At 38.6% G+C, this 22246-nt stretch overlaps 1 protein-coding gene across 2 annotated transcripts in view; it reads right to left on the bottom strand.

Moving 5' to 3' along the window:
- The window catches only part of WDPCP (WD repeat containing planar cell polarity effector), a 161292-nt gene that overhangs the window by 33695 nt on the left and 105351 nt on the right, over positions 1–22246 (bottom strand). For both annotated transcript variants that reach the window (XM_052784223.1, XM_052784226.1), the window contains exons 14-15: positions 15928–15991; positions 10023–10125 (exon numbers count right to left, since the gene is read on the bottom strand). In XM_052784223.1, coding sequence (XP_052640183.1) covers positions 10023–10125; positions 15928–15991 — 167 coding nt within the window. The remainder of the gene's footprint in view (positions 1–10022; positions 10126–15927; positions 15992–22246) is intronic.

The following is a 22246-nucleotide window of genomic DNA, read 5'->3' as shown; positions in this document are numbered from 1 at the left end:
GCAGGGGGCGAAGCTGTGCCCTCCCAGCGGGCAGTGGATAAGAAGGGACACGGTGCTGGGCAGCCCATAAAGCTCCCGGGGAAGGCGGGTGTTACAGCCAGGCCCTGGGCTGGGAGGGCAGGAGGCAGAAATCAAGCTGCTGTTGCGTCGTTGGCTATCATAAATATGAAAAGGTGGGACACTGGCAGTGTACCTGCGGTAAGTAACTAATTATAATGATCACCATACATGCTTATAAGCTATTATTAATTATTTCTTTTCATCATATTATAATATTTTGCCATTTCATAATATCAATGTTGCAGAGATAACCAATCCTACCTCACAATCTGTTTTTAAGATTGAATTTTACAGTTTGAAATCTAGCATGATTCAGGACTTTTGGTATCTTGAATGCTGTGAAAAATGTTATTGAAGGGCAGATATTATTCAAGCACGAGTTCAGGAGTTGCAGCAGTCTCATGGCACTGAGGTTTAAAGTAAAAAGAAATCTTGGTGCAGACTAACCAACAGGAAGGATATTTAGGGAAAAGATATTTCAAATAGCTGAAATGAAATAGAGAGTGTATGTTGAGGGAAGAAAAAAGTCATTAATTCTGGATGTACTTACTGCCTTGTATTAGGCACTGTTGATCAGTTTTTCACCAACGCTTTTTCTTAAACAGCCCATTTCTTTTCTTCTTCTGGCCAAGTTTGGCACTTTAGAAAGTGCAAGGCTGACAACAGCAATGGTTGCAAAGCTTACTCTCGGGCCCTGCTGAGCTTTTCCCTATGGCTTTCACCAGTGATATCCCGATTAGAAAGTCACCAGCCCTGAGACAGGATTTTAACAGGGAACTTGGTTTTGTTAGGCTGAAAGCATTCAACAAGAACTAACATCAGGTCATCAAACACCTTCACTTCTGTTGCGGGAGTTTTTCCGGGGTGAACTGTCAAGCAGTCTCTTGTGCAGGAGTCTTTGGAGGAAAACAGCCTCAGACTCTGATTTTGCTGTGGGCAATTCCATGGTATCCCCTGTGGTATGGCTGGGGAGTGTAGTGAAAGAGGACACAAATAAATAGTCCTTCAATGTTTTTGTTTGTTTGTTTGATCAGAAATCAGATGTGCAAAGATTCTTACATTTACAAGAGTTGGTCCTTCTGAGCACAGGAATCTACAGACTTATCTTGATGTTGACTATGCTATATCTGATCACTACCTCTAAAACTCACCCGCATGGGGAATATTTGGTGATAATTCTTCAGTAGGCCATTATAAAAAGACTTAATGTTGAAATATTACAATCGAATGTTAAATTGACACCTCACATCAGCCCACCCTTATTCCTCTTTTCCAATTCCTCTGCTGTCATGCCACTGATGTGATGAATTGCAGCCTGTCACATCACATTATGTTACGCAGAACAAACAGGACAAAACACATACCAACTGCCACTCAAATATGCGTTTGCCAACTCTTTTCGGTGCATAGAAATGCAGCCGGTGAAATCCCTATTGGAAAACTAGAGGCTCAAGGATGGCTCTAGGGTGTGTGAGACAAACATGCCTCTGACACACTGTGAACATACAGATATGCAGCTCTCAGCCAGCTATGGCAATTATGAAAGCACCTCCTGCTGTGATTATTTCTTTTCCTTTCAGAAAAAAAGCAGCAACGGATTCTGTGGCTGCTGATGTCATGAAGCAAAACATAAATACATAGTAATTAATCTAGCGCATGTTTTCAGATTTGGAGCTATTTTTATGACTGGCCAGATTTTGGCTGTGTATGTGTAAATATAACACCCACTTATGTACACACACACGTGCATACTATGAGATGTGTGAATATACATTATGTGGCTTTTAACTGCAGTCTTTTAGCCTACATGTGGGCCTTTTGAAGCTAATGGGAGATTTACCAGGGGCTTTTTCACAGAGCTGTAGGCAAGACTGGAATCCAGAACATATGAATATTATACTGTAATGATATAGTGTAAATCGTCTAGTTTGACGTACAGTGAATTAGAGGCCATTAAATTTCATCCAGGTATCCTACACTGAGCCAGAAAAACTTGCGTTTGACTAATGCATAAATTGTATTTGGTTAAAACCTATTTCCCAGAAAGGTACTCATTTAGTCTCCGTGCAAAGACACTTTCCATGCATCAATTTCTTTTTGATAGTTTGTTTCAACAGTTATTTTAACTATGTGTGCTTTTTATTTAAATTGACTTCAGTCTGTGGAGTCAGTGCTGAGTAGTCAAATTCCTACTTAAATTCCTAGCTATAATGTCAATGGATACTTGAGTACTGACTTGCTTCTCTTTACTTCAATGCCATGCCATGGGCATCCCTTTGCGATCTTTTATGCTGAACTATCTTTATCATGTAACATCCTCACCCAAGGAATATCTCTGTGAATTGTTTTCACTTTTGTAACTTACTTCTTGATATGTTGCCATGGAAAATAAGTTGGTTACTCAGTAATTAGTGTCATACATTCTCTATTGTTTATGTGCATCAACTTTGCTGGAGGTTATAGGGATAAGATGGAAATATACTGAAAAGATCTGAGATGAGAGGCCTCACATACCTTGCAATAACCTAATTATTAGTAGAATAAATACAGGTCAGACACAGACAACTCCTTTCAATTTCTAGAATTTGGAAATACTGTAGTTTTTTTGTTTATAAACCAGACATAGTACGTGGCTATAGATACAAAAAATTTAATTCCCTAAAGCTGGCTCTTCCAGTTACTGATTTTTCTTTTTTTCTACTCAACACATCATTTAAAATGAAGGCAAAAAATGGTTAATCTATTACTTCTTGGTAAGACTTTTTCATATTAAGTAGGGCATAATTTTACTGCTGACAGATATTACAAAATATGAGGATCATTAAAATTAAAATATTAAGGAGAATAGTGTCTTCATTTCAGGCATATAGTGGTGCTTTTTAATCAGGTTCTGTAGTGGGCAAGAATATGTCATGATAAAGAAGGGAAAAAAATGGAATGCCATGATTATTCTAAAGCTTGACACAAAACTATAAATCTCTTTCAAGTGATGATACACAGATCTTTGTGTAGACCTCTGCAGCTAAGCAAACCAGCTAGCCTTTGATGTACTTACAATTATTAGGGGCTGAGGATTATGTCTTTAGGCAAAGCTGTCTAGCAGTGAGAAGGTATAGATCAAAACTGACATCATGACACAAGCAAGCGGAGAGGTGAGATGAGGTGGAGCCAAAAATAGTTTGGCATTACTGTAGACCTTAAGTAAAACAAATGACTCCACTTCTTGAAAAGAACACAAGGAGGGGAGCAATTAGTGCCTGGAACCTCTCAATAGAGTAAAATCCTCACTACTACTTGGAAAATTAAAAATGTAATTAGCAAAAAGGTAAACATCAGAATAAAGAAGATTCAGCAGATCCACTTAGTTATACAGAAACATATCGTTACATTCCCAATGAGGAGGTATGCCAGGCCATGAATTCAGAACTACCACTGCAATAGGCTTCCATGCCATGAGCACTTGGTGCCACTAGCTCCTCTTGAAACCAGGGGACTCAAGCAGTCTACATCAAGTAGAGCATCCTTCCAGACCAGGCTCTTTGTCATTTTTTTTTTGTAGAGGGCAGGAATTCTGGTAATGGCCTACACATGGGTTTGTTACTTGCTAAAATCCCCATCCAAAGCCCACTGAGGATGGTGGAAATCTTTTCACTGTGTTTAGTGCTCTCTGTATCAAATGTTGTGTGTGGCTTGATACGTGCAAGACAGTGTATACATGAACATAGTTAAATCATTTCAAATTACTATGGATCTTCAAAGACACTCATCTTGTGTGGCACAAAATTTAAAAAGTGCTTGTGGAAACTAATTTCTTGCCATAGGTTAACTGCCAATCATACTTGAACAACATGGTCTACCTCTACATGTTTTTCTGGCTCTCTGGGGAAAAAGTCACATTATTAGAAAAATAAAAGCAAAGGATTTGATTCCAGACGTTTTGATTGACTTAAACTGAAAATGTAAATAAATAAATAGGAGATCTAACACTTACACTGAAGGGAGCAGAGCTCCAAAAAACTGTAGCATAAACAGGTGTCTCCTGAGCCTTTCCAGATCACAGTTCATCTGTGTATCAGATAATACCTTTTAAGCATGCCATAAACACGTTACACAGTGAAATAAAAATCATGCCATGAAATAAAAGACTAGGATTCTCAGTTAACTTGAAACTTGATAGCAAGAAAAAGATGCATGTGCCAAGGAAGAGCAGGAAACGAAGAAGGCTTTGTCATCAGCATCAGAGAGGACACATGAGGTTAAGGACTACTGCTTGATAGATGAAAGAAGTCATTGTGGATCAGAAGAGGAACAAATGTTATCAACTAGGCTAATGCAGGGCCAGAGAAGGTTACAAAAACAGGGGGACAATTCTAAACATGGTCTTGAAGTGCAAGCAGGCTCACCAGGACTGTCAGGAATAGGGGAAGATCTGAGTAAACTACAAGTGATTTGGAGATCGCAGAGTGTATGCAAGACCAGACCGGTATCTCAGACACACTGTATGGAAGACAAAACACTATAGTGTCTGTCATTATTAATTATCACAAAGAATATGTAAGCCATTCAATATAAAGTACTATCACAGAACTAAGAAGAAATTAATAAATTCTCCACTTAAGGTTCAAACTGGTGACATTCCTTGCCAGTAAGGTGGAACATTTAGGGCCCCTACATTTTGAATGTCATTTTATGAACAGTGTGGGAAATTAGACCTCAGTCTCTGTGAGAACTGATAAGATTTCCTATCTCACTTGCAAACATTATGGAATATTTCCAGAAATGTTATAAAATTCTATTTTAAGTCGAAAAACCTCAAACACTTTCATGAGACATTACCGAACCACCAAACTCTTAGTCAGACCCATCTAGCATTTCAGAACAATGCAATTATCTCAACATCAGTGTTCTTATTAAGATACCTCTGTTAGAAATGTTGCCTAAACATTAGTGTTACTAATTTTCTGAATTTAATTCTAAGTAGAAATACAAGTGTATTGGTTTTGTGTGGCAAGGTTTTGGTAGCGGGGGGGGGGTTACAGGGGTGGCTTCTGTAAGAAGCTGCTGGAAGCTTCCCCTGTGTTCGAGAGTGCCCATACCAGCCGGCTCTGAGACGGACCCACCACCAGCCAAGGCTGAGCCAATCAGTGGTAGTGGTAATGCCTCTGTGATAACATTTTTAAGAAGGAAAAAAATTGGGACAGACGGTATTCAGCAGCCGGAGAGAGGAGTGAGAATATGTAAGAGAAACAACCCTGCGGACACCAAGGTCAGTGAAGAAGGAGGGGGAGGAGATGCTCCAGGCGCCGGAGCAGAGATTCCCCTGCAGCCCGTGGGGAAGACCATGGTGAGGCAGGCTGTCCCCCTGCAGTCCATGGAGGTCTACGGTGGAGCAGATATCCACCTGCAGCCTGGGGAGGACCCCATGCCGGAGCAGGTGGGTTCCCGAAGGAGGCTGTGACCCCGTGGGAACCCCGTGCTGGAGCAGGCTCCTGGCAGGACCTGCGGATCTGTGGAGAGAGGAGCCCACGGAGCAGGTTTTCTGGCAGGACTTGTGACCCCGTGGGGGGCCCACGCTGGAGCAGTCTGTGCCTGAAGGACTGCACACCATGGAAAGGACCCATGCTGGAGCAGTTCGTGAAGAACTGCAGCCCGTGGGAAGGACCCACGTTGGAGAAGTTCGTGGAGGACTGTCTCCCATGGGTGGGACCCCACGCTGGAGCAGGGGAAGAGTGTGATGAGTCCTCCCCCTGAGGAGGATGAAGCGGCAGAAAATAACGTGTGATGAACTGACCGTAAACCCCATCCCCGTCCCCCTGTGCCGCTGGGGGGTTGGTAGAGAATCTGGGAGTGAAGTTGTGCCCGGGAAGAAGGGAGGGGTGGAGGGAAGGTGTTCTGAGATTTGGTTTTATTTCTCATTACCCTACTCCGGTTGATTTGTAATAAATCAAGTTAATTTTCCCCAAAATTGAGTCTGTTTTGCCCGTGACGGTAATTGGTGAGTGATCTCTCCTATCCTTATCTCGACCCACAAGCTCTTTGTTATATTTTCTCTCCCCTGTCCAGCTGAGAAGGAGGGGGAGTGATAGAACGGCTCTGGTGGGCACCTGGCGTCCAGCCAGGGTTAACCCATCACAACAAGGTTTCCCAGTTTGCCTTTCAACTATGCAGCAGTTATCTGTCTTGTCACAACATGAATCCCTTTTGGGTGAAAGCTATTGATTTGAAGGTTAAAATCATCTTGCTAGGCCCTAATGTAATTTGTTGGAAGTTGGCCTTGGGAAACTTTCTGATACTGACTACATATGCTCTTCGTTGGTTATTCATTGAGCAATGATGTCTGAAAGGCTGAGTTCTTCACCTCTGTGATCTTTATTAGTTATGGCATTTCTCAACAGGCTGTGCCATGTCAGTTCTTTGCAACTCAAGTTCTACATTAGCAACCTACAGTTTACAGCACTGAACAGACGCACTCTTCCACCACAGACAATATTGTTCCACGAGCATATATGCGAGGTTACACCCATAAAGAGAATTTATTAGTAACCTACAAATATTGTCAATATTGAAGAAAGTCCTCTCTGTTTTAATCAAGTGAAATGAGGTGCACAGCATATATTTTAGGCAAGGCTAAATGAGAACTCCCTGACCTTGTAAAGGAACCCATAGATCTACTACAGAAAAAATTCAACAGAAAATCTTTGGCAGAGGAAACTACAGTATCTATGGCCACTGGTCTGCTGATCAAATGGGAGTGGGGAAAGAGGAGACAGCTAATGCAGTCTCTGAGACGTACAGTACCATTACTTCAATCTTCTCATGCCTCAAGATGCATTTTCACAGGCTGTCAAACATAAAATCTTATGAGAATAATTTTCTTTAGAAGATTTTAATCAGTTGAACAAAGTATTTGATTCTGCCAAAACCATAGCAGGGAATAGCAGCAAGGTCACTTGACACTTGATCTTGCTCAACAATATTCTCACCAAACTACTACGCTCTGAAGGTCTACAGGTGTTTTTACCACATGCACCCAGAAATTCTTAGCTTTGAGGGTAGCTTCTTCAAAACGGTGTATAGTAAACCGCAATCGTGAAAAACTGAGAAGTGCTAAAATTCAGAAAATTTTAAAATAATGAATCTATTTTTAGTTTTATCTTGACACAAATCTTGATATAGAGGAATATACCAATGATTATAGAACTCTGGATGACATCTATAAATTTCAGCTGAATTATATTGTCATTCTACATTATTTGTAGGAGCTTGAAACTTTTCCAAAAGTCTGAGTTTGAAATATATTATATTTGAAGTGAGCCCTGTACACAGAAATATCTTGACAAATTAAATATATCTGGGGCAAGATGGAGCACTCTCAAGGGCTTGGGAATCAGCCAGGAGCACTGACACATGTTATTTTCAAGTAGTGTTGAGCTGAGTTTTGGGGACGGGCTAGCTCAGGAAATATCATCAGATGTTTATATATGAGAATAGTTCACATTTGTACTATTTAGGACCAAATATTATACTGTAATATATATATGAAATATGCTGTAGAGAGGCCAGATATTATCTAGGGAGGTTTTCAGTATAACTTGGGATCAGTAGCACTGATTGCACCTTGTTTCCTCTGTTTGCCTAGGTTGCTGCCTTCTTGTAGAAGCCTGAAGTGGGTGCTCAAGAAGTTTGGGGTTTGATCTGGGAAGTGTGACCGTTGGTGAACTGAGTGGCTGAAAGCCCCAGAAAGCAGGGACAAGATGAAGAGGACTGGGCTTAGAAGATGGTTATGGGACAGAGACTTGTTTGAAACTGCATTTCAAAGCTTCTGGCTCTGGCATGAGTTTTTCTCCCCCCTCTCAAAATGTTAGATAAATACAGTAATTTACATATAAAGCACTTGTTAACTTTTGTTTTCACTGGGTCCACAAAGTTCATGCCATGACACCTTTTTTGCTAACAACAGTTTATGAAATAAAAACATCACCAAGAAAGGATGTTGAAATACAGTACAGTGAAACAAAACCTGTGGCTGAGAGTTCACGTTTAAGGTGAGATCCAATCTGCAGTGAAAAAAACTCATGGGAGATTCCTGTTTATTTTCATATAAAATGAATTGGATGCAAATTCATTACTGTTTATAGGCTGAATCTTAGTGACAGTTTGTCCCGGGGCATTGAGAAGTATTTTAAATCATTCTGATAGTTAATTATTCAGCAAATGAGAACAGTTTAAAGACTTATCATATAAAATGACTTTAATAATTTATGCTTATGGGGCATTACAGAGGTAACTGTAGGAGTGCTCTGAAGGAGGGGAAGACTGTGTGCCTGCACATTTATCACTGAATTGTAGTAACACATGTATTACATCTGATATGCAAGTAAGACATTTGTGATCATCTCAGGTTTCTTCCCTCTCTCTCTCTTGGTGTATATGTCTATAATACTATATAAGGCTCTCAGTAAACTTAAAAATAGCCTAACTTCAGAAATCTAGTAATAGCGTTAGTTTGCAAGGAATTAAATGAAGGCACAGATTAAGGCTTAAATTTTCTGGATTAAGTGTAAGAGAATAGATAATGATCAGATAAAAGTCTTAGGCATCTTAGCTATATTAGGTGCAAAGGACAACTACCTAAGAAGTAAGAGAAGAGAAAGCAAGGGAGATGTAACTGTACATTTTAAAGTGAGCCCAGTAACAGATGACCTAACCAAGTGTGTTTTTGGCAATTCTAGTGGTGAAAGGGCTTGCCCAAAGGCCCTGTTGTGGTGTAAAAAATGCTCGAAGTGACTTACTTAAGCTTGAAAATGAAAGACCCTGAACAAAAGAGTTCAGGACAGGCACTGCTTGATTTCTACTCTGCTGGAGAGGGAAGGAGGTGATACTGTAATGCATAGGCTTGAAAGTCATGGATTTATACAATATATAGAAATAGCCACATAAATGCACATACCGCCTCTCTGCATTTCTATATATTTGAATGGCATTTGCTTGTATGTTTGAGTAGACACTGAGCTGTCGAGTTCTAAAAGAATCCTGTGTTACCCAAGAGCTCAAAGGTTTTGCGACTCCTTCTGAGTTTTAATCACATTCTACATCTTGGCATGGGACAAGGACAAAAGCTCAATGATTTCCTCTAATATTCAAGGATGCAGTAGAATAAGAAAAACAGCACTGTGCATATTTTATACAATCATTTTGTGTTCTTTTTTTTCCCTTTGTCTGCTTTCTCACTGCTGGAGGTCAGCTACCTAGACTTAGACCCCTTCTGCTTGGTTCATGCTATAGGCCTGAAATCAGAACGGTCTACATATTTGCATACATCTCTTCATGACAATTCAGAGGAAATACAAGGAGAAAGTGAATGAATTATGAGTTTCCCTGCCCAAAAAGTTGTCTGTGTTTGAGCTATTAGTCTAACCCTGCAATTTTTGCATCAAGATTCCTTATGGAATGGTAAGAATCCCACTGCATGCAAAGTTGTTACTTTAAAGCAAGGATTGGAGCCTGTGTTCACATCAGTAAATGTTTCATCCGAATGCTGCCAAAGCATTCATGATGTGACTCCAGTTATTGGCAGAGAGTGCATGAGCAAGTATTTAGAGGTGAATGAGACTGCCATACCTGGCCTTTAATGCTGGTATGAACAAAGATTTTCAGATTCAGTCCCTTACCTCTTGCACTCAGTTCAGTTTGTACAGCCTGAACTTTTCTATATAGCCATAGTATAAATCTTTTTTGCTTCATAGCTATGGCATTGACACAATCCTCACATGGGTACTGAAAGGCAAAGCTATGTTATTTTTATAAGCCTCTCTCTTTAATTATGAATAAAAATACTGTCTTGCTTTGAAAGAAAACAATGTAATTGAAACAATAACCCCCCTTACAAATATAACACCATGTTGTACAGGACAAGTATTGATTAAAACAAAAAGAGCTTTTTAAACACCATTAATTCTTACCAATTCTAGTAGTTATTGATTCTGCATCAATGTCATTAGCCTTTTTCTTTGCTGCTTCAGCTAGTGCCAATTCACCCTTATCTAGCGCAAGGTAATGGATGTCCTTTGGAAATAAAAGAGAAAAAAAAAGAAGATTAATCTAAAATGAATCTCATAGGAGTAACAAAAGGGATTTTGAAAGAAAGAGGTTCTTTTATTATTTAGATCACAAACACAGATGGAACTGATGAACCTACCATTACATTTTAATTCCCTCCCAATGCAAATTTATTATCTTACTTGTGCTGTTGAATACAGCAATGAATAAAACACTGACCAATCATGCACTTATAAAAGTGAAGCCATCGACTCAGTGTATGAAAGAAACCAATCTGTCTGCTTTTAAGGTAACTTCTGTTGGTGCAACATGAATTAAAAGAGGGGTGATAGGAGGTGGCTCTGTGTAAACCAGATCTGAAGTACTGGAACTCTTCTGGCTGACAGCCCCTATTTGAAGTGTGTTAAGGTTTCCACCTTAACCCATGAGTTTTGGGGCAAAGCTCTTTCGGGATGAATTTTTGCTTGGAGGTCACACTTACTGTTCTTTGAGTAAGGTGATGGTAGTCCTCCTTGCGCTGATATTGGAGGTAATAAGAGCAACAATGGTTGCTCAATGGCTTTAACATCCACACAGGTGACATGATTCCTGAGTCACTCTTGGACCACAAGGGGCTTTCCAAAAATGTTGTTGTCTAGCATGAATAGTTGCCAATACTCTGGATTGAGTCCTTAATCTAGGGTTAAAAATCAGAGGGCTGCAGCAAGGGCATATCATTACATGCTGAATTGCGAGGCTTTTTACTGTGTCAACCTTTGAGATGAAAACCACCTGTAATACATACAGCACGATTTGTGGGAGAATATATTCCTGCTGACAAATTACAGTCTCACTGCCCTTGGTTTTGGCCCTTGAAGTAAAGTTTCATCCTTGACCATTAATAAAGAGACAATTAACCCCCTTCTCCTTTGGCGTCATGGCCACAGGATCCTCTGTGCATGAACTGAGACATATGAAGTGAGGGAAGCCCAAGCGCAGTTGGCAAAAGTTTTTTTTCACCACTTATTTCCTGAAGGTGCCATTTGGTATCCAAAGATGTAAGTCATTCCTGGCCATTGTTCTGCAATCTATCTGCATGCAGGAATTTAAAGGGAAAAGGAGTATTTGCTGGAAATACTGGCCTCTGCATAGCATAAAAGCAACTACATTCTCACTAATGCAGAAGATTTCAGGTGAAACTGTCTTTCTCAGTGTGGGTTTAATGCCACCTTCATCAATATGACAGAAATTCTTACAGGAAAAAGTGACCCTACTCTAGAAAAAGAAGCTAGATGAAAAAAGTAGAGAGTAATAGTGTTAGGAGAAAAAGATGCTGCTTTTATTATCCCCTCATTTAATAATAATAATAAAACAATTGAAACAAAAATAAGAAGCAAAATGAGAATGTTAGGGAAACTGAGACTGATTACACAGGAAAACCTGGTACTGACTTGCAGGATCCCAAAAGTCTGCAGGAGACGGCAACATTTTCTAATTACAAACACAGGTGTGACTTAAAAAATGCGCAAGTGTCTTGGAGCAAAGTAATGAGTTGCGAACTTGTTGCGAACTCTGTACTTCCTCTCTTTGTAGGTCTAACAGGGTTGTCAGGAGAAAAGGGCCTGAGTAGCAAGGTATGATTTCTATGAAGATTAAACAGTAGATATTGTCAGCTTATTTAGATAACAATAGAAAACCTAAGGGCTCTTGAACAAGTCTGAACTTACACAGATTTGAATGTATAGGCAGATTGTGTTCACTAACTTAAAATACATTCTGACTATGCTTAATGACGGTCTTTTTGTAGTTTAAGCTAAAAGAGAAGTATTGTATACTTCAATGCAATTTTAAATAATAAACTTGGGGAGGGAATGGAAACAACTGCAGAAAATGACAAAGTTCTTTCAGTTAAGAGGTTGTGCATGCTGTGTGTATCAAAACATCTGTTACTTTCAGATCTCAGTTTTGCCCACGTTTTCTGTTTTGGGTAAAGAAATGTAAAGACGCTACATATCCACCACTAACTAACAGGGGCCTTGTAAGAAATAAAGATATAGCAGTAGGCTGGTAAGTGGCTTGCTTTGTGGATCCTCAAGTTGCTGTCATAAAGAATTAAAAAAAAAAAAAGTAGCTCTTGTCTCTGTCTCTAAACAAGCTTTAGAAAGAAAAGATTACAGATATAAAAACTCCTAATTACACAATTTCAGATCAAATTTAGGTGTTCTTCATTCAAATAAGCCCGCAAAATTGGATTTTTCTAAGAATTTATAACTCTCTGAGTAGAATAAAAGTAGAAAATAAATAAAAGGGAAAGAAGAAACACTGGATTACAGGGTGCCTTAAAGAATGACAGAAAAAAAAAAATTAAATTAGCTGAGTATTCATTACAGATTTTTTCACACAATTATCTAAGAATTTAGCAGTCCAAAGATCACACCCCTCTCAAAAACAGTGGTGACAATAAAAACAATTTCCAGCTGCTCATCAGGAGTTTGCTGAAAGGGCTGTATTTTATCATTTAACAGTTTGATTACTTTTTGGACTACTTCCTTTTTACCCTCATCTTTGTGACTCACAGAGCTGGCCCTCAGTGAGCAGAAGTCATTTGAAACACTGATGTGCATTTGTCTATAGGATATTTCTGGGCAAAATTCCAACGTTTCTTCGAAACATGCACTTTCCTCATCAGTGTATCACCCAAGATCTGACAGTTTTATTAAAGTGTCTTTTCCTTGCATTTTTTGCTACCTTTGGTACGTGGGATGGCCTTTTGAATTTTCAGCAGCTGAGACCTGGAGCATACTACAAAAGGATTTCAAGCTAACAACCCTTCTATTGCTTGATCTTTTCTGTCACAGATTGGATCAGTCACTGTCCAATAAATGTAGCTGTTGTTCACGATATTATGTCCTTTTCAGTTTTATTTTTTTATTGAACTTTGTAGGAGATGATAATAATTGATGGACTTAGATGTGACGTGAGGGTAAAGCTTATGGAGAGACACAGCAGTGTATGTGTGTCTTGTTATGGCATCATACTAGTGACGCTATAGCTATAGGACTAACTTTTAAGCCTTTTTTTTTTTTTTCTTTTTTACTTCTATGAAAGAAATTAGCCCTCAGATAGCATTCTCTCAAACTTCTTTACAATTTCAAAACAAGTAACAGGAATGCTGCAGAGCCCTGTTTGGTGAAAGAGATGCTGAGGATAAATTCTCTAAGACATAGGACATTTCCTTAGAAGTCTCAGAAGATGGGTATTCAACGTTTGGATCCTCCTCAGCCTCTGTTATACCTGCTCCTCTCTATCCTTTCCTTTTTTGTTCCTTCTCTGTTCCCCTTTAATAAATAGATCTTTTCTTTCTCATTTTGCTTATGTCATCAGGTATATTTCTTTAGTCTAATATTTCTTCTTGAAATCCCATTAAATTAACTCAGAATAAGGTGGTGTGTCTCCTAGAGACATCTGAGGTTTTATAAATGGATTTGGTTGGTCTGTAAAACAACAGTACAAATAATTGACCTATATATTAGTTATTCATACTGCACATAATTATAAATGCTTTAAATATAGGTAAAGACAAGTTGTATGTTATTAATTGCATTTTGACCTATATAAACAATATATACAAATTATTCAGTGTTACGCAGAAGTGAAGGATGCATAAACCTTGCTTAGCAATAGTATTGTTATACTAATACCTAGAAGGACTGTAAGCTTTCAGGGAACAGGTTATCTAATTTTTACACAGTATATAATGCAATGAAGCCCAATTCCCTAGAAATTACTGTGGCACAAATAAATACTTTTTATGACCTATGCAACTTTAAACTTCTTGAGTCCTGTACTTAGTAGTCTTGTAGTAGTGCCATTGTTAGCTTATTGTAAAGTTTGTTCATTAGTACCTTACTTAGGAGATGAATTAGTAAAAGGACATTTCCCCAGAGGAGGCAGCGAGTGAATAGGGGACTTGAAAAGGCAGGTATGTGTGCTGCTCACTGCATAATTTAGGGGAAACTGTGGAATCTCAAAGGTAATGCAAGGAGAATGAGGACAACATAGAACTGGTTTTGATCTCACAGTAATGTAAGCCGGGAGGAGCTATGTGGAAATACATATCTATGTTTAAGAGCATTGGTGAGATAGGAAATGGACAGTAGGTGTTGAGAGAGGAGACAGAAAACAAAAAGTGGGAAAGGATGGAGCTAATTTCTCTGTGAACATTGAAACTCCTCTTGAAGAACGTTGGAGAAACTTTTTGTTGAGAGAAGGACATTACCGCTTGTGGAGCCAGGTACTGACAGTCCCTCCCTCTTGTTAGCAGCTTTGCACCCATCTCTTGACCTAACACTGGTGTTCCCCACCCTGGGACAGAGGTGCTCCCTCAGTCCTGTGGTCAGCGAAGGGAAGAAAAGAGAAAAAGATCATGTAGGAAATGCTTTCAGCCAAATGAGAGAGGGCCCTTCAGATGGCAGGCCAAATGCTGGGTCATTTGTTCTTCCAGAATGGCTGAAATTACTCAGGGAGAATTTACTATCTGTATGGTGGGAGAGCCCCTGACGAAAAGCTTAACCTGCCACGGACATGTTACAGTCTCAATCTTGTATGGGGCTGCAGCAGTGCTTAGCTTGATTAGATATAAAATTTGTATTGAAGAAGTTATATTCAATAAAAAGAGAAAAGGAAAAAGATGAGCTAAAAAGAGGAAAAATCAAGGAGAGTAAACATAAAACATGTAATGAATTTCCTAAAAGTCTGACATTTCCATAACATTCTTTTGATGCACACTTAGAAAAGTTTATCGCTGTATTCACATCTTTCTAATTAGATGGAACAAGCCAGATGATTAGAGCCGTGAAAAAAACATCAAAAGGTTCACACAACTTTTTATATAATTAGAAGGGAATTTTCATAACCCATAAAAGCAGGATTTAATTGTGTAATTTAACATACAATTTAAATATCAAGATCGAACTAGCAGGGCAAGTGACTTAATGGGATAAATGATATTAACATCTAGTGTCAAAGCTTAATTTAAACAACAGAATGTCTTCATTATGCAAAAGAGTCAAGCAAACGAATCGTTCAAAGGGCCTTTTTTTCAACAAGCCCCTTTCCTATTGTTTCTTTGAAAACAATGAAATCAGCTGTGGAACAGCAACATGCTGAGAGACTACGAAAGCGCGATTGCCTTTGTCCATCTGACCTCACTGTGACATTGTGGTGCAAGATCTTATAAAACAAGAGCCTCCTGCAGAGCTCACACAGAGGACCTTTTAAGAGCTGGTTAATTTTACTTTTGTAGCTAATTAAATGGGAGGGGGCAGAGAGTGCATGAAATGTAAAAACCCTTGTGTTGATTCTGCTGAGCTTTGTTGTTTTAAAAGTACCTGTAGAAGCGTTCATAATTTGTCACTTTTCACAAAACCCTATGAGACAAACTAAGAGCATTCAGGATCCCCAGGATATGGCCAGGACTCAGCAGTTGTACTTCTTAAAGGAACAGATTAGAAAGGTATAAGCTAATTAGAGTGAGAGATGACATTCACCCACATCAGGACAGATGAAGAAGGGGAAAGTTCAAAAACATATGCATTAATTCCTGGAAAATAAAGAATAGCCTTTAGGCCATGCTAGGGAAAATGTCAATGACTCTAAAGATACTCAGTTCCTGTTGATGAGTTTCATGATGGCAAAGGGCAAACCAGGTAGAATAGTTCTGGCTTCAGTATGTGTCTAAGACTGCAAATGACACAGATCCATTTTAACGTGTACAAAAGCTGACAACTAATATCTTGACAACAGCCTCTGTCTCCGGAAATGACTCACCATAAACAGGTCCCGAGCACCTATGTCAACAGCTAGCAGAAATGCTTTTTCGAATCTCTGATACCTGCAAGAAAAAGGAAACATGTCACTTGCTGAAGATAATTTAAGAGTTGCATCAGATTTTGTTAATGGGCAGATGAAGTCCTTCAATTCTGATCAAAAGTGATGCCAAAGCTTTACTGGGGAAACGATACACTTATACTCAGATTGCAGAACTGTGAGGTAGGACAGTGACTACCCTTAACCTTCTCCATCGTTTAAAACCTTCAGCAAGTGTTATGTTCAGTGTTGAGTCCCATCAGTTCTAGTTGAATCTGAAGGCAGCTGAAGGTACAAATCGATCCCTTGAAAGATACCAGCCACAACATAGATAAATGCTAGCCCCAATAACATTGGTAGGACCTCAAATTCCCCTACAGAAAAGACTAATACTAAATCTCACTAGATTTCAGAGGTCTTTGTAGAAGTTTGCATTGAGTTTTGTCCTCACAGACCCCTCAATACAGCTCTCTGAAGATGATAATGCAGCCTAGTCATGCTAAACAGTCATGAATCCCCAGAGACTGAAAAAGTAGAGGATGACACTGCTTTGCTGCCTAAAGCCCTCAGCCCAGTATTAGCACAGACTCCTGAGAGTTTTCTGAAGATCCTATGGTGACGAAGATTGTGTCAATGAGGTAAAGTAAGGGGAAAAAGAGAAAATTCACAAGCAAAAATTACCTCTAAATGTGCTGTAGAAGGCACCACCTGAGTATTACCTAAAGATGCAGTGGAGTAGGAAGGGAGAAGTGTGAATGTGGAACTTCACCTTTATCGTTAACCCAGGAGGGCTGTACCATGGCACACTGAGACCATTACTTTGGTGGGTTGAGGGCTTGCTGAACAACAGCTCCTTCCATTTATAATGACACAGACTGCCACCTTCTTCCTACCCAGAGACCATACACCATCTCCTGGCAGTTACAGCAAATACCTACATGGGATGGAGATGCTGTGGAAGGCTGTAGATATCCTCTTGTTTGCAATCCTTAGGAACTCCACAGAAGCGGGAGGAAACAAGCCATCCACCAGAAGCTTTCTGAGAATATATACAACATTGCACTGGCAAACACTAATCACAATGGGAAATTCTGCATTGGGCTATTGCCTCTCTTATACTAGATGTAGATAACCAGTATGTGACAATCACTCTGTACTGTGAGAAAGTGATTCTATTTGTCCACATTTTCTTCTACTGCACGTTTTAAACTGTTTAAAAATACCTACAAAAATAGATTTGGTGATTATTTTTAGATATGCAAAACAACAAAATACCCCAATTCTATTTCAGTTGTGAAGTAAAAGATTGACTCCATATAGAATGATTTCTGTATTTTTCCCATTACTGGTAAAGTTTCCCCTTTTCACCTGTTAACAATTTCAACAATTATGATTTCTCTGTGTTAGAAAGATGTAGTTTGTGTTTGCCCAATGAATATTGTCAGACAGCATCATATGGGTGCCAGTATTTATACAGTTCTGTACCTTGAGGGTATCTTAGGAAACAGCGGGCAATGCTGTAGCTTTTCCTCAGGCTAGCGTGAACAAGAGGAAACATGGGAATCCTCCTTCCCCTTGGTGACAGAGTCCCATATGATGTACTGTACTGGGATTCCTGTTTCTGGCCAAAGCCTAAGCGGTTTTCTGCCTCCCTCTTGCTACAGCCTTATTGCTCTCTTCTTTTCTACTGCACACTTGGAATTATTCAGCAGATTGTGAGATAGAGCCGGCAAGGACTTTTCCTCAAGGAATAACATTTGTGACAAGAAGGCATAATATGTTAGCTTAAGTAGAAAAGGAAATGCACTCTCCAGGTGAGGTTCCTAAGAGCTGGAGTGGGGACTCCTTTCCTCCCTAAAGCTAATCTCCCTGCTGTGTCTCCCAAGCACTAATTTGCAGCCCTCCTCACAGAACCTGTTTAAGGGAGGGGAAGAGATGAATCAAGGTTAACCTCTTGATCACTGGGGAACAGGCAGTGCACCACCATTTTATCACGCACATCTATGTATCTGAAGCTTTTCAACATGCTTTCTATGAAGGATTTTCCATTAAAATACATTGTGTTGTAATGCTGCTTCTGAAGCTATACTTTAATTAAGACAAATAAGTTCATGTTAAAATATGTGTATCTTGGATAGCTATCATGTATATCTTTTTCTGGCACATTTTTCTTTTCAATTATGGATTAAATATACATTCTTAGTACTTAGAGGGGAAATTGGAAACCAAGCAGAAACCAGCTATACAACTAGCTAAAAAGAATGTCTGCAGCATTATTTTGTTTTTCCAAAGTTATTACTATACAGACTATTCGAATGACATTTGCTTTAGCCAAGGCAAAAATGCCTGCAACCAAAAAATGTAAAGTAATTTTTTTGTTTGATTGACCTGCAGAATGGAAACACGGCCTTAAAGCTGTCATTTCTTTGCTGTTTCAAAAAGATTTCATTTTTTTCCCCTTTAATCAACATACATACTTCAGTCTCATTATGGCCCCTATTCATAAAACTGTGAAGTTAGCTCATTATTTTCAGATCTGTACTGAGGGAAAAAAAGGGGGGAAAAAAGACTATCCAAGAAATGCTCTTCACAAACCAAGAGAGCTGGAAATAACAATCACAAATACTTCATAAATTATTATAGATTGAATTGCTTTAAAATAAGGTGGAGGTTTCAAACAAGAGTGACAAGTTTGCATTATGTAGGCAAACAGTATTAAATCAGTCAAGAATGTCCAGGGGTTTTTTAAACTAGCTTTACTAGAAGATACTTGTTATTTTGAGTCTCTCTGGCTCTTTGGAAGTTGTGTTGTTTTTATTCTACAGGAACAATTAGAGATAGTTCTGTACATCATGAAACCGACCTCAAGCTAATACTGTCTGCTTTATAAGTGTGTTTTGTCATGGGAAGACCTCTTGCTATTGCTAGCACATTTCACTTACAGTTTATCAGCTCCTCAAAAAAACAAACAAAAAAACCCAAGCAAAACACCCTCCCTTTTGTTCTTGCACTACAATTACAAGGTACAACATTTGCTTTCTAAAATGGCATCGACAGGCTACTGGTCTTGAAGTGAGTGTCTTCCCACCCCTCCCTCCACCTTGTTACTTATTGCTTGCTTCACAATAACTCCAGCAATCAAGACTTATATGTCTCTTGAAAAAGAGAGATAAGGAAATCTCCCTGTAAACCATGAAGTTCACCCACTTGTTTGGTCAAAGTGACAGCCAACAGAAATATGACCTTCAAGACTAAAACTCTCAAACTGCGATTAACTATATAGGACAGATAGGAAAACATTTCCCTGGAAGCTGTTTAGCACATACAATATTACGTTCAAATTCTCATATAATAAAATAATACTGTTATTATATGCACTTACACAACCTTTCTACGTATCCTATAAAAATTTAAAAAGATGGCTATTAGTACCTCTGCTGTGTGGACAAGGAAACAAAGGGGAAATGTGAATGATATGACAAGGGTCATGTGGGTCAAAAATGGCCAAGGCAGAGAAGAATCCAGACCTGCCTTCCATGGTGGAGTGGCAGACCTGCTGCCTGCTTGTATTTTGAGAATGTGACTTAACTGAAAAGATGCCAGGAAACATTTTATTTTTAAATAAAATATGGAAGTAATAAAAAAATATAATGTTACCTATTAACTTCAGAGAGGCTATTCTTTTTAGCGGCATAAATAAAAAGAGAATCAAGTGCCCAGGGTTTCCTCCTGTTGGATGTTCAGAAATAAGGTGATTTTAAGTACTGTAGATCAAAACAATGTGCATGGATTGCAGGCTGCAGAGAAGGGAAAGGAAGTCTCTTCAGTTTTTATAAGAGGTTCTACAAATATATCGAAAGGCAGAATTTTGTCATCTGTATTACACAACACCTAAATCAAATGCAGTCACTTAAAGATAGAGATACATTTTTCAGGCTGAAAATAGTCAGCTTGAAAATATTTGTAATATTTACCCATAATATTAAAACATCTCATAACAAGTCCAGGAACCAGAAAAAAAAATCATGTGGAGGGAGGAGGAAGGGAAGGGAGAGAGAGCTCATGCAAGCAAGAGAGAAATATAGTGCCGAAAAGATGGAAACATTTCTTTAGGGACTAGTTACAACCAACAAGCCTTCTTAGACATGCCCATTGACCATGTAAGCATATTCCTTGTGCTGGGCTGATAAAGAAGGGCTGCAGCAGGTTTTTTCCTTGTCTTCAATAAGGGTACACAACATTTAGAAAATAATCTGCAGGGGAAGAGCTGTGGCACAAATAATATTTATAAGGCAATCCTTTTTAATGGAAGAAATTTCAGAGTCCTCCTCATCTCACAGTCCAATCAAGGGTGATATGCATTCAAAAAGTGAGTATTAAATATGCACTGAGCAAACAGAACAGGAAAAAATGAATATTGAAATAATTTACATGTAATCAAACTACACTGAAATTAAGTTTTAATTGTTCAGTATTCTGTGATGCATATGCAGATTTTAAAGTATTCAGAATATCAATCAAGTGTTTACTTACATCAAGCAATTGTATTTAAGCATACAAAACAGATCATGAAAATATGTTCAATCAGCTACAGCTCCCAACATTTACTGCAGGGTTTACATGATCACTTTTAATTCAGTTATTTCATTTAATATTTCAATTTAATAGCTCATTCTTTCATTCAATTTCTAGGCATCTTGCCCATTTCTTAAACACAATAATAATAATTATTCATAAAAGGAGCTGTTTCCCGTAAATTCTCATATCAGCAATTTTTGGAACAGAAATGGTTTTCATGATTTTTTTTTTCTCAAAAAATGTTATTATCTGAAATATTTTCCTTTTAAATTAGACAATATTAAAATAAAGAATGACATCTGTAAAATGACTGCACCCTGTTTCCATGGAATTCTGAGCCAGAATAATTAGAGATTATCAGGTTAAAGAATGTAAAAAGTGTGTGGCTAGGTTGCTAAGTGGTTGATTTAAATGGGGACAGATTAGTTTTCAACCAACTGTTGAACATAACACCACTGATTTAGGCATGTAGCTGTACTTCAGAATACAGCTTCAGAGCCTATTTAAAAAACCTTTGTCCAGGGCTCAAGGTCTTATATATTTCACATGAAAAATATTGATGTATAATGAAGTCAGGTATAGATGGTGTAACTTCAGCGCATCTGTAAAATGACAACCCTGAAATACTATTGACCTTCAAGTAAATATTTTAAAGTAAAATTTCAGTAAATTCTGAAGACTTAGATTGTTATGTAACCTTTCATATATAAAATATAGTATTAGTCAAAGACTTATATCCTGTATTTTATAGTGAATGCTGAACTACTGTTACTTTGAGTTCCTAGAGAGGAATAAATATATCAAGATCTCACATTTCATTAAAAAAATCAAAAAACTTTAAACAAAAGTCAACCAAAAACTGGTACGATTTTACCCTAATGAGTTCAGTAGGACATCCTATTTTAAGTAAGATAGTTGCAGAGAAAATCAGACCACTGAATGCAGCCTGAAGACCAGGAACTCTCCAAAGAACCTCTCTTTCCCGCTCTCTCCAAACTGTAGGTTTGTGTTTCAGGATCTCATGATTTGGGGGACTCAGTCTCAAAATTTTTGAATTTACTTCATGTTCTCTTATTATTCATTTGGATAATGAACTGTCTGGAAAATAGACTATCCCCGATACTACTGATCTCCTTTGGCAAAAATCGATTAATTGGTGGGTATTAGTTTACTGCAGCCAGCCTATTTCAACATCAGTGTATGTGCAAAGACATACCAAAAATTTCACATATCACAATCAGAAATTTAAACCATACCTGCTGTTTTTTAAAAGAAAATATTCTGTGAGCAACAAAGAGTACTGCTGATTAGTTTCCTATGCTTCCTCCTACACAGGCCTCAGCACAGTAACTCTACCTGTTCCCTATGTGCCCTGCCAAAATAGGCTCCAGACAATATACTGTCCTTCTCCCAGCAGGGTATACTCAGCTCCCTCCCAACAATGGTTTGAGCAAGAGGCAAGGTAGACTGTGTTTGCTGTTAAGCAGTGTGTCTTGATTGGCGGAACGCGTATCTGCTGATTTTTTGCTGTAGCTGTTTGGGATGGAGATAACCTCCTGCATCCTATTTAACCCTAACTGGTTGCTGATTTTTACAAAACTGGCAGGCATTTGCTTATTTCTTCTACCCTCTGTAAAGTTGGTTGAGATTCACCAATGATTCTGTAAGTTAGTAGGGAACTGACAGAAGAATCAATGGATGC

This window comes from Harpia harpyja, chromosome 4 (genome assembly GCF_026419915.1).
Source record: "Harpia harpyja isolate bHarHar1 chromosome 4, bHarHar1 primary haplotype, whole genome shotgun sequence".
NCBI classification, from domain to species: domain Eukaryota; kingdom Metazoa; phylum Chordata; class Aves; order Accipitriformes; family Accipitridae; genus Harpia; species Harpia harpyja.
Note: the sequence above shows the minus strand (reverse complement) of the source record. Positions and strands in the feature narration are given on the sequence as shown.